The sequence below is a fragment of the Balaenoptera physalus genome (genome assembly GCF_965194825.1).
Source record: "Balaenoptera physalus genome assembly, chromosome: 3".
NCBI lineage: Eukaryota > Metazoa > Chordata > Mammalia > Artiodactyla > Balaenopteridae > Balaenoptera > Balaenoptera physalus.
The window spans coordinates 134,990,975-135,003,603 of NC_138890.1; the positions used below are offsets into that span (position 1 = coordinate 134,990,975).

Consider the following 12,629-nt stretch of genomic DNA (forward strand, 5'->3'; position numbering starts at 1 on the left):
GCTGGACTTCTACAATACATCCCCAGCAAATCCTACATGGCGGGGCAAACGCCGGGGTCTGACTTTGGCAGTTGACACTCCAAGTTTGTTTCGTGCCTTGTGGCTGGCGTGGGAAGAAAATGAAATAAGAATCGTTAACTTTTCCACATTCCCGCTGTCCGTACGCGGAAAGGCGGTACCCAGCGCTAGGGACCAGTAGGGGTTGTCCTCCCCTCCTCTCCTTTCCTATGGCGTGGACGGGAGGCTGCGGCGCCAACGCGAGCCAAAAGAGCGCTCGCGGGCCCGGGCCCCGCGCTCGCGGCTCCCGGGGGAAGCCGCGTTGCCAGGTTGGGTTTTAACGCCTCCGCCCGCTCACAGATTGTCCCGGGCTGAAGGCGCCACCACTGGCGCTCAGGCGCGAGCCGCCCCGCCCGCGCGGCGGTCCTCCTACTCCACCCCGCCTTCCCTCCGCACCTTCACAGTCGCCCCTTAGCCCCACCCCGGCCACGCGCCTCCCCGACTTCTGACCGGCTTCAGAGCCTCGGGAGCGCTGGGTGTGGGGTCGCCATCCCCGCCCGGCCGCCGCCTCCGAGCAGTCGACGCGGGGCTCCAGGCCTGAAGCGGGCGGGGAGGCAGGATGCAGGCGTGCGGGGGCATCGCGGCGGGTCGCCGGGCCTTCGACAGTATTTGCCCCAATAGGATGCTGGATCCGCGAGGCCGGCCGTTCGGCAAGCCCGGGAAGCTGAAGAGGAAGGTGGGGCCGCGGGACGGAGCCGGGCAGGGTCCTCACGCTCCCGGCAGTGAGGGCTGACCCGCGCTCACCGTTTCTGTGCCCGGCTAGTTCGCCCCTGGGCGGAAGCTCTTTCTCGGTAGCAGCGGCAGCAGCCCGGTGTCGGTGTACGAGGATCCCCCAGACGCCGATCCCGCTGCGCTACCAGGTGATACCGGTGGTCCTTGCGCGACCCCTCGGGTTCCCCGCGCGAGGTGGGTGGGGCGCGCGGGGCTCAGAATAGCTTTTCTCCCTGGGGTTTCGGAGTCCTGGCAGCGATGCCAGCGGCGAGCCCTTGCGGGGAGGCTTAGGGTCCGCCCGGCGCGTGTCTCCGGTTCTCCCCGCGCAGCCCTCACCACCATAGACCTGCAGGACCTCGCTGACTGCTCCTCGTTACTCGGGTCCGACGCGCCGCCTAGCGGTAATTCGGCCGCCTCACAGGTACCTCTCCTGGCGGAAACTCGCGGCCTCTCGAAGCCCAAACTTCGATTCGGGAGTCAGTTCTCGAGTTGCCTCAAAGAATCCTTTTGGGTGGGGAGCGCAGACACATCTGGCTAGCGGGGGGAGATGTCCTGCCGAAATCCAAGCCTCGAGGATTAGCACTTCCTCCTCCTTCCTAGTATGTTAACGGTGGCCGCATTCTCAGAACTGTTTTGACCAACTCTGGACAGGGAAGCTCATCTGGAGGGCTCCCCTGCCAGACGGGTCTCCCATTCCCCTCCCCATCTATTCCTTGGAGCTGCGATAAAGCAACGTGAAGGTTGCGCACTGAGGGACCAGGTGGGTAGATGGGAGCAACGTTGCTCTCTGGGCACCTATCTGTTCTCCCAACATGCCTTTCCAGGCCATTCATTAACCATTTTCATTCCCTGGATGTCTAAGGAGTGTGGAGATCGGAGAATAACTTCTCGATCAAGACTGGAAAAAACGAAGAGAATTTACATTTGGAGGAAGTGGGAAGAGTGACAGATGACTCGAAGAAATCTGACTGAAAACGTTGCTCTCTACAGAGATGGCCCTTCAGCAGTTGGGTACTTTATAAAAGTCCTTTTCGCCCCCTGCAAAGGCTGCTGTCACTTACTCCCATGGGGCAAAGAGGCATTTCCCCCAAAAAACCTATCTTCTTACTTGCATCCCATTTCTACCACTTGCCAGGGCTGAGACTCCCCAGCCAGATGATGGCGCCTCCCAGCACTGGTGTCTGGGAGGCCAGAAGCCTGCCTCATCGATGGATATGAATGCATCCATCGATGCATATGAATGGATATGAATAGCTAGATGCAACCTCCAGGAAGGGTGTCAGTTCCAGGTTCCTGGCAGCACGTGCTGGGGATATGAGGTTTCCAGGGGAACAGACCAAGTACAGAACTCTCCAGAGGAAATGACCACCTCCTAGAACTGGGGTTGGTGTGGTGGAGCAAAGCTTCCCAGGGCCTCTCTAAGTGCCTCTTAGAATTGGGATAGAGCCTAGGGAGACTCAGGGTAGGTGGCAACTGAGAGCAGAGATTGTAAAGGCAACAGGTAAAAGTGGGAATTGCCCTGCAAAGGCCATTCTCCTGTTCTTTTAGGGTCTGGATGCTCAAATGAAAAAAGACAATACATAAGCATCTTTCAACGGACCCAGAGGGCTACATCACGCCCTTACTCCAACATGTTTATTTTGCAAGAAAAAAGCCAAATCAAACCAAACTAAACAACAACAACAACAAAACCAAGCAGGCTCTTGCTGAATTTTTGCTTATGTATACAGAACTTAAATTTGACATCATGCTCTGCGTTAAGTTTTTTGGTTTTGTTTTGTTTTTGTTTTTTGGCTGCTGTTTGTGTTGGAGAAATGCCAGGTTTTTACCTAATTGGGAAGATAGGATTCAAAGTTTCAAGGACAGAGCTCATGCCCGATGGCCCAAGCAAGAGGTCCAGGATTTTTCCTGTGAGAAGGCAGAACTGGTACAGAAGGAGATATATCCCTAGGGTAAGATTCTGTGGGGGAACCCCCTGGCCAGTGCACACTCTGGTTACATTTCTCCTTCCTGTTGGGGAAAGTGGACAGAGATAGGAAGTGCTCTACAAGTGTTGGAGGTCCAGAATAGGCTAAGACCTGGGATAGCACAGGAGGAAGCATTTCCTGGGTGCCTGTCCCTGAGTTGGCCTCTAGTCTCCTCATGGTAAGGGCTTTTCTCTACTGAGAGGGAGACCTTTTAGCCCTTGGGAAATGTTTCATTTCTGACTGCTTCAACCAGGGAAGAACTTGTGCTTCAGGATTTGTCTGGGGCCCTCAGTCTTTCCTTTCTAAGCTCCCTTCCCCTTACAGACTCATTTCTCAACTGGTGCTAGAGGTCTCCCTGGTTGAAGCTCTCCTCCCTTAAGGAAACTGATACTTGTACATTCTTTGAAGTTAGAGTCAGAATAAGTTCCTCTTCTCAGAAGTATTTGAATAGTAAAGAAGGGTGTTTGGGAGAAGAATATGATTAACCCAAAGGAATAAAAAAATTGATAATAGTGGAATCAGTAGAATAGATATTTCTGATGGGCATACTGGATGCACCCATCACACCGTGCTCCTTGAAAGGCTTCTTTCCCCTTCCCAGAACTGTCTTCATTGGAAACCAGGCTTTCCTAAAAGAGAAATAAAAGCTAGAGGCAATGAGGTATAGAGGAAAGAGGACTGAAATAGGCACCAGCATTCTGGGGCAGAAACTCCAGTTTCACTATTTCAGAGCTGGGTGGCTTTCGACAACGCGATTTCTCTGAGCTTCAGCTTCTCCATCATGGGAGGAGTCACTTCCTGGGCCCTGCCTGCTTCCTACATTGGTGTGAGAATTAACAGAGAGACTCGATGTAAAAGTTTGTGTCAACTCTGTCCACGAATTAAGGGAATAAGAAGTTTCCTGGTCACCAGCCTTTTACAGTCTCCTTCCGTCTCACGCACCCAGGCACATTGCAGGAACCGAGGAGAGTGTCCAGTCCAAGATGCTGGTGATGCATCACGCCGTACAGGAAAAGTCAACTCCAACTTTTTGAGAAACAGAAGAGCAAGAGGGTCCACGCCTGCTGCGTGCTGAACAGAAGCACTTTCCATAGCATCCCTGGCCCCTCATATCTTCGCCTACCTTTTCTCTTTCTGTGTGGGGAGAGGTGGTGTAGTTGTGACTGAGCCTTGGCGGGATATGTGGACTCGAGTTACTGCTTTGGATGCCCCTGCACGCTGGCGGGTCTTGGGAGGAAGGACGGTGTGTCCGTACGCCAGGCTCTCAGCTCTTAGAGCTGTGGCTCCTTGGCCTGTGGGAGGTAAGTCAGGGCTGAAGTTCTGCGGGCGCACTAGCAACGCGCCTGGTTGGCTGGTGACCGGCCAATGAGGCGGCGCCGGACTGCCGGCTGCCAGGGCCCGGGCGCGGGGTGGCTGTGCTGCGCGCAGCAGGACCGAAGCGCGACGCAGCAGCGCGCAGTTTCAGCGCCTGGCAGGACCCTCGCGACCGGGTCCCCGCTTCGTGCGTCTCTCTCCCCACCATGGCAGTGCAGGCCTGCTGGATTCCGTGTCTCGGGCAGGGCTTTGATTTTCAGGTACAAGTTTCCGCTGCGAACGCGAGTGCATGCAGACCTGCCATCGAGCCCGGGAGGTTAACTGTCGGTCTAGGAAGTGTTCCAGACCCGCCAGACTCAACATTAACTAGTTTGTACCTCTGGTTTGTTTCAGAACCACTCCCTGCAAACGGCAGCGGACTTCGATCTGCAGGATTTCAGAGACACCGTGGATGATCTCATTGCAGGCAAGTGCAATCTCTTTGCAGTTAAATAACGGCGGGGGTGTCCTCTACCCCTCAAATCTGACTAGTTCGGATTTCGTGGTCCTGAAAGTGGTAAACCCTGTACCTGTCAACGACTCGCCAGCAACTCATCAAAGGGTCTGGCTCATCCATATTTAACCCCCCCCCCTTTTTCCTAATGGAGAAGATGAGTCGCTGGATCTATAGCGCTTTCTCAGTTTGCCCGTGTGAGTTCTGGGAGAGAGAACCCTACGCTGTGATGTGGGCTGGAAGACGCTGAGTGACAGGAGTGTGCAGAGTAGGGCATTTGTGTGACTTCAGGCAAGTTTGCCCTGGCCACCGTGGAAATTCAGTTCAGATCATCTCAACAGGCATTTATTGAGCGCCTGCTGTGTATGTACAGGATATCAGGAAGAGCCTGGGGATCGTAGGGATTGCAGAGTGAGGGGTGCTTTATTAATAAAGAAAAATCACGTAAACCCTACACCCGCGTGATATTTTGTTCCTGCAGTTAGCTGGGCACGAGTCTGAGGCTGCAAACCCAGCTCCCTCTCTTCCTCTTCATCAGACTCATCCTCTTTGATGTCGCCTCCCCTGGCGGGCGGAGACTTCCCCTTCTCTCCTTGCGACGTACTGCCGTTTGGTCCCTGTGTCTCCCCACAAGCCTTGCAGTCACCGCCGCTGCGCCCTCCCGACGTGCCCCCGCCAGAGCAGTACTGGAAGGAGGTGGCCGACCAGAACCAGAGGGCGTTGGGGGACGCACTCGTGGAGAATAACCAAGTAGGGACACTGGGCTGGCGTCCAGGAGTCCTTGGGGCGGGGGCAGGGCATGGGGCCCCAGGAGGAAGCGGAGTTGCAGGAGCGGGAATGAGCCCCCTTGGACGTTAGAACCAGTGGACGAGTTTACGTAGCTGCTGTTGCTCCACTGGTTCTACCTCAGTTTACAACGTCACGAAGTGGGAATAATCTTACCCACCAGATTTTTAATAGGGCCACCAATATTTACTGAAGGCTTTCTATATGCCTGGTATTGTGCTTACCAATTTACTTTCCTCATTAATTACTCACAGCCATTGAGCTAGATACTTTTACCAGCCCCATTTTACAGATAAGGAAACTGACTTATAGGAAGGTTGAACTTCTGTATCTGCCTGTTGCCCAAGTCAGCACTCCTCACCGCTACACTGAGGATTAACTGAGAAACGTTTTGTCTAAGTGCTCTGTAAAAATAAATAAATAAATAAATAAATAAAATTATCATTCTCACCAGTGTAAACGTCCTTGGGGCCCCAGTTTCTAATTAGACGTTAGGATCTGGGTTCACTTTATGAAGAGTGTACAGGCGAGACCGAGCAGGGTAGCCTATCCCTGAATATTTGGGTCTCCGCCTGCAGCTGCACGTGACGTTGACCCAGAAACAGGAGGAGATCGCCTCACTGAAGGAGCGGAACGTGCAACTGAAGGAACTCGCCAGTCGGACACGGCACCTGGCCTCGGTGCTGGATGTAAGTGGGGCGCGCGCGTGTAGAACACTGCAGGAAGTCGGAAATGTTCTGTGCACCTCCCACCCAGCTCCTGGTGTTGGGAGCCGGCGGGGGTCGGGGAACGGAGAGGACCGCTGGGAGCTCGCTGAGTCACTTGCAGGTGTTGCCTAAGTCGGCCGAGTCGCGCAGTTCGACGTGCGCCCAGGTCTCCTTTGAGCGCCCAGCACGAGGCGAGTCCGGCGGGCCCCAGGGCGGCGCTCCTCCCCATCTTTTTGTAGAAGCTGATGATCACACAGTCCCGGGATTGCGGGGTGGCAGCCGAGCCTATCCTGCTCAAGGCGACTTCCAAAAGGAGCCTGGAGGAGTTGTTCAGCGCTGCGGGGCAGGATTGCGCGGAAGTGGACGCCATCCTGAGGGAGATTTCTGAGCGCTGCGATGAAGCGCTGCAGAGCCGCGATCCCAAGCGGCTTCGGCTGCAGCCCGAGCCCCCGAGCACGGACGGCAGGCCCGGGAACCTGCACGGCGCCTTCCGGGGGCTGCGCACAGACTGCAGCCGGAGCGCGCTGAACCTGAGCCACAGTGAGCTGGAGGAGGGCGGCTCCTTCAGCACCTCCATCCGCAGCCACAGCACCATCCGTACCCTCGCTTTCCCCCAGGGCAATGCCTTCACCATCCGGACAGCCAACGGGGGTTACAAATTCCGCTGGGTCCCCAGTTGAGCTGGGATGTGGTCCTCCGAAACATTGCCTTCTATCCAAACTGAAGCCCCTGTAGGCTAAACGGGAGTAGCTGAAACCTGGTTTCTAGAAGAACTCCACTTGCAGGGCCGACGCCAGCCTGAAACATTTTTTTCAGGAACAAAAACGTTTTGATACTGATGCACTGTAAAATTCTGGTGCAAAATACTGTCTAGTCCCTCCCCTTTTCACAGCGAAGCCGTGTGTGTATGTGCGTGTGTGTGCGTGCATATGTATGTGTATACATACACTTATATGTCACAGTCAATTTTTAAAGTATTTATTTTTAGCAGCTTTGAATTACGTACTTTTTAGAGCTGGAAGGGACCTAAAAACCACTTAGGTATTTTATAATTATAATAATGCCCTACTTTCATACGAAGCAAAAGGAGGCTCTAAGAAGTTAAGCAATTTTCTACAAAAAGAACCGTCATGGGAACCTTCCAAGTGCTCTCGCTAGTCTTTTAAAGATTGCAGGTCCAGAGGCCAGGTCTCTGGGTGAACGTTGCAATACATCACTCACTTCCCCTGATCACTTAATTTTGTTACGATTGGAATCTTTCATTTTAGCTGCCAGAATAAAAAATTAGGAGAGGTTAGGGTTAGGAATTCCTAAACCCTTGTCTTAGGGCAGGCAATAAAACAGAGGAAAGTGAAGATTCTCAGAGTCGATGGGTTATTGACAAAATAGGTGCTAAACACGTTTGTTTGTAATGATCATTTACATAATTTGTAAGATTTATGATAAATGTTTATATTAATTATGTATAGTTTTATTTGTCTAGACAGAATAACCACAGAAAAAGCAAACTTAGTAAGAAACACACATTGTTTTAAGAAAATGGTACATCCCACCTGAAAAAGAATGTGCATATTTTAGGGTGTTCATATTTTTGGGGGGCAGAAACTAAGTGTGGAAACCTTGGTAAAAGTAAAACTATCTATTTGAATTCCATGGATAAAACTGGGGTACACATTCATGTTTTATATTTCTTGGCTTCATCTTCTAAGAAAAACTTAGGTGTTATATGGTGCCTTCGCTTTGCCTTTTCTTTATCCCCTTTTGCGTGGGCTTCCTTTTTCTACTCTGTTGTGAAGTTTTGTTAATAGAGTATGTCAAGTCGTGATTTGTCCTAAGCTCCACAGTTCTCAACAAGAGGGCTGCTTCTTGCGTTTGGGGGCTCAGCATGGGCAAGTGTCCAACCCTGTTACACTGCATTGCTGGTTCTGCCATCCGAATGCCATCTGAATGGAGAGATCAGGTAACAGGTGAGCTGGGCAGGCTGGCGGAACCTGCTTCTCCAGTTTGTCCTGTGTAACTGTTATCTGTATTTAAATGGCCATTTTGAAAACAAACAAGAAAGTGATAAAATAGAGCACATTTCCTCATACTTTGTCTAACAAATGGACTCTTACAAAATACACTGGATGGTTCAGAATTCTTTTTTTTTTAAATTTATTTATTTTATTTATTTTTATTTTTGGCTGTGTTGTGTCTTCATTGCTGCACGCAGGCTTTCTCTAGTTGTGGCGAGTGGGTGCTACTCTTAGTTGCGGTGCGTGGGTTTCTCATTGCGGTGGCTTCTCTTCTCGCGGAGGATGGGCTCTAGGCACGTGGGCCTCAGCAGTTGTGGCTCACGAGCTCCAGAGCACAGGCTCAGTAGTCGTGGCGCACGGGCTTAGCCGCTTCACCGCATGTGGGATCCTCCCGGACCAGGGCTCGAACCCGCGTCCCCTGCATTGGCAGGCAGATTCCCAACCACTTTGCCACCAAAGAAGCCCCCATAATCTTTTCGTCAGCGTAAATATAAAGTTACTACAGTTCAGCATCAGAAGAAACAGAAAACAAAAACAAAACCCCTTGTTTCAAGAAACAATCAGCTTGTTAAAAGTTCTTTTCCTCTCCACTCCTCAGTTAGTATCTTCATAATGCATTAGCTTCAATGACAGAAAACTTAAAAAATTATCTATATGTATTTTTCTATTTGCCTTATGCCTGGAATTTAAAAAATTACAAGAGCTATCAAGACTTCTGTGCGTGGTAGTAGGTGGTTTTACGGCCTTCCCCATGCTGAATGAGCCCACAAACCAGAGCTTCTTTGACCTGGTGCTTTCTTCACTTGTTTGGGAAGCTAACCATCCAATGACTGAGTGCTTATACTGGCAATGAAGGGAGCTGTGCCCACTGATTTATGTCCTTACATTCCTTACATGGTGCGAATTCTTTGAACTGCTTGTTGCTGATTTAGTAGGAAACCTCAGTGAGAGCAACTTTAAACCAAATCTTAGCCATTTTCTCCATGATTCTTTGAGCCTATATTCAACTATGTAATCTAGCCTAGCTCAAGAAGACATGTTAGCCTGAAATTATCCCAATAATTCCTTCATTTCAAATAGGACCAGGCACTGTTCAAGGTGTTCGGGAGATAGTCATGAACAAAACCAATTCCTTGCTGTCATAAAGCGTGCATTCTAGTGGGGGAGACAGATACTGAACAAATAGTATATAATGTCTGATAATTAACATGTTATATAGAAAATAAAGCAGGGTCTAGGGATAGGATGTGACAGGAATTATTATTTTAGATAACATGGTTGGAGTGTTTCTAAACAGTTTCTATAGCAGCAAAATCAGTTTTAAAAAAGAGGCACACACACTTTAACTGAATTATTTTTTAAGGAAATGACCTCATAATTGCAACACTTAGATGTTGTTCTAAAGTAGTGGTTCTTAAATTGTAGCGTGTATCAAAATCATCTATAGGGCTTATTAAAACCCAGCTTGCTGGGCCCCATCACCAGAGTTTCTGATTCAGTGAGTCTGGGTAAAGCCTGGGAATGTGAATTTCTAACAAGCTGCCAGGTGATGTTGATGCCTGGGTCTAGGGCCACCTTTGAGACCACTGTTGTAAAGAAACTTTTTAAAGATCACTTTAAAAAGGTTAAAACAAACAAAAACCAGTTTACCTGATGTTATGCAAATAATTCTTGTGACTTAGGATTAAGTTTTTAATGATAGAAACCATACTACATTCAAACAAGGGCTATATTTCAAAAAGTTGGAAGCGACAATAATGTGCTTTGAAAAATGATGTTAGATGACCCAGAAGGTAGCTTCAATGATGAAATGAATACCTTCAATGAAGGACTTGTTGTTGAAGATAAGTGTGAAGAGTCTGAATAAAATTACTTATGAAATGTGTTAAAGAAGCTCAATTCAATTGACCCCTAATGTGGGCAGAGAGATCAGGACCTAGTCCTAATTCTTCTAATTAACTCAAAGGTCACTTAGAAGAATAATACATAACAGTTGAAGAATTATGGTATCATTAATTTATAATATTAGCTAATGATATTTTTGTGTCTATGTTTAACCTAAAGGAGAACTAGGCAGTATAATGATATTTAAAGAATTTAAAATTATTTGGAGCAATGATATGACCAATAAGGGATTAATATCCAACATATATAAACAGCTCATACAACTCAACATCAAAAAAACAAACAACCCAATTAAAAAATGGGCAGAAGAATTGAATATACATTTTTCCAAAGAGGAAATGTAGATGGCCAACAGGCACATGAAAAGATTCTCAACATCGCTAATCAACAGAGAAATGCAAATCAGAACCACAATGAGATATCACCTCACACCTCTAGAATGGCTATCATCAAAAAGAACAAAAATAACAAATTTGGCGAGGATGTGGAGAAAAGAGAATCCTTGTGCACTGTTGGTGGGAATGTAAATTGGTGCAGCCACTGTGGAAAACAGTATGGAGGTTTCTCAAAAAACTAAAAATAGAACTACCATATGACCCAGCAATTCCGCTCCTGAGTATATACTTAAAAACCCCCAAAACACTAACTCAGAAAGATACATGCACCCCAATTTTCATAGCAGCATTATCTACAATTGCCAAGACATGGAAACAATCTAAATGTCCATCAACAGATGAATGGATAAAGAAGATATGGGGGTATATATACAATGAAATATTATTCAGCCATTAAAAACAATGAAATTTTGCCATTTGCAACAACATGGATGGACTTGGAGGGCATTATGCTAAGTGAAGTAAGTCAGACAGAGAAAGACAAACACTGTATGATATCACTTATATGTGGAATCTAAAAAATACAACAAACTAGTGAATACAACAAAAAAGAATCAGACTCATAGGTATAGAGAACAAACTAGTAGTTACCAGTGGGGAGGGAGAAAGGGGGAATATAGGGGTGGGGGGAGTGGGAGGTACAAACTATTGGGTGTAAGATAGGCTCAAGGATGTATTGTACAGCACAGGGAGTAAAGCCAATATTCTGTAATAACTGTAAGTGGAAAGTAATTTTAAAAAATTATATAAAAATAAAAGAATTTTTAAAAAGACTAAATTTTGATAATAAAGATTCAAATTCATAAAAATAGTTCATGCACAAGCCAAAATGTTCACTTAACAAAAGAAAATCATTATATCAATAGTTTGCAGTTTACACTGGTTGTCTCTTTTTTTTTTTTTTTAAATAGATCTTTATTGGAGTATAATTGCTTCACAATACTGTGTTAGTTTCTGTTGTACACTAAAGTGAATCAGCCATATGCATACATATGTCCCCATATCCCCTCCCTCTTGAGCCTCCCTCCCATCCTCCCTATCCCATCCCTTTAGGTCATGGCAAAGCACCGAGCTTATCTCCCTGTACTATGCTGCTGCTTCCCACTAGCTATTTTACATTCAGTAGTGTATATACGTCGATGCTACTCTCACTTTGCCCCAGCTTCCTCCTCCCACCCTGTGTCCTCAAGTCCATTCTCTATGTCTACTTCTTTATTCCTGCCCTGTCACTAGGTTCATCAGTACCATTTTTTTTTTTTTAGATTCCATGTATATGCATTAGAATACAGTATTTGTTTTTCTCTTTCTGACTTACTCCACTCTGTATGATAGACTCTATATCCATCCACCTCACTACAAATAACTCCATTTCATTTCTATTTATGGCTGAGTAATATTCCATTGTATATATGTGCCACATCTTCTTTATCCATTCATCTGTTGATGGACATTTAGGTTGGTTCCGTGTCCTGGCTACTGTAAATAGTGCTAAAGTGAACATTGTGGTACATGTATATTTTTGAATTATGGTTTTCTCAGGGTATATGCCCAGTAGTGGGATTGCTGGGTCATATGGTAGTTCTATTTTTAGTTTTGTAAGGAACCTCCTTACTGTTCTCCATAGTGTCTGTATCAATTTACATTCCCACCAACAGGGCAGGAGGGTTCCCTTTTCACCACACCCCTTCCAGCATTTATTGTTTCTAGATTTTTTGATAATAGGCATTCTGACCAGTGTGAGGTGATACCTCATTGCAGTTTTGATTTGCATTTCTCTAATAATTAATGATGTTGAGCATCTTTTCATGTGCCTCTTGGCCATCTGTATGTCTTCCTTGGCAAAATGTCTATTTAGGTCTTCCACCCATTTTTTAATTGGGTTGTTTTTTTTTGATATTGAGCTCCATGAGCTGTTTGTATATTTTGGAGATTAATCCTTTGTTGTTTCATTTGCAAATATTTTCTCCCATTCTGAGGGTTGTCTTTTTGTCTTATTTATGGTTTCCTTTGCTGTGCAAAAGCTTTTAAGTTTAATTAAGTCCCATTTGTTTATTTTTGTTTTTATTTCCGTTACTCTAGGAGATGGGTCAAAAAAGATCTTGCTGTGGTTTATGTCAAAGAGTGTTTTTCCTGTGTTTTCCTCTAAGAGTTTTATAATGTCTGGTCTTACATTTAGGTCTTTAATCCATTTGGAGTTTATTTTTGTGTATGGTGTTAGGGAGTGTTCTAATTTCATTCTTTTACATGTAGCTGTCCAGTTTCCCCAACACCACTTATTG

The 12,629-nt window shown here is 47.0% G+C and overlaps 1 protein-coding gene across 1 annotated transcript; it reads left to right on the plus strand.

Annotated features, from left to right (window-relative positions):
* The first annotated feature begins 554 nt into the window (after window positions 1-554).
* On the plus strand, window positions 555-11,113 carry MCIDAS (multiciliate differentiation and DNA synthesis associated cell cycle protein). Its single transcript, XM_082457619.1, has 7 exons — window positions 555-733; window positions 821-917; window positions 1,098-1,189; window positions 4,443-4,515; window positions 5,081-5,292; window positions 5,907-6,017; window positions 6,275-11,113. Exons 1-7 carry the CDS (start codon window positions 617-619, stop codon window positions 6,713-6,715), a joined length of 1,143 nt encoding a protein of 380 aa, XP_082313745.1. The 5' UTR covers window positions 555-616; the 3' UTR covers window positions 6,716-11,113.
* The last annotated feature ends 1,516 nt before the right edge of the window (window positions 11,114-12,629 follow it).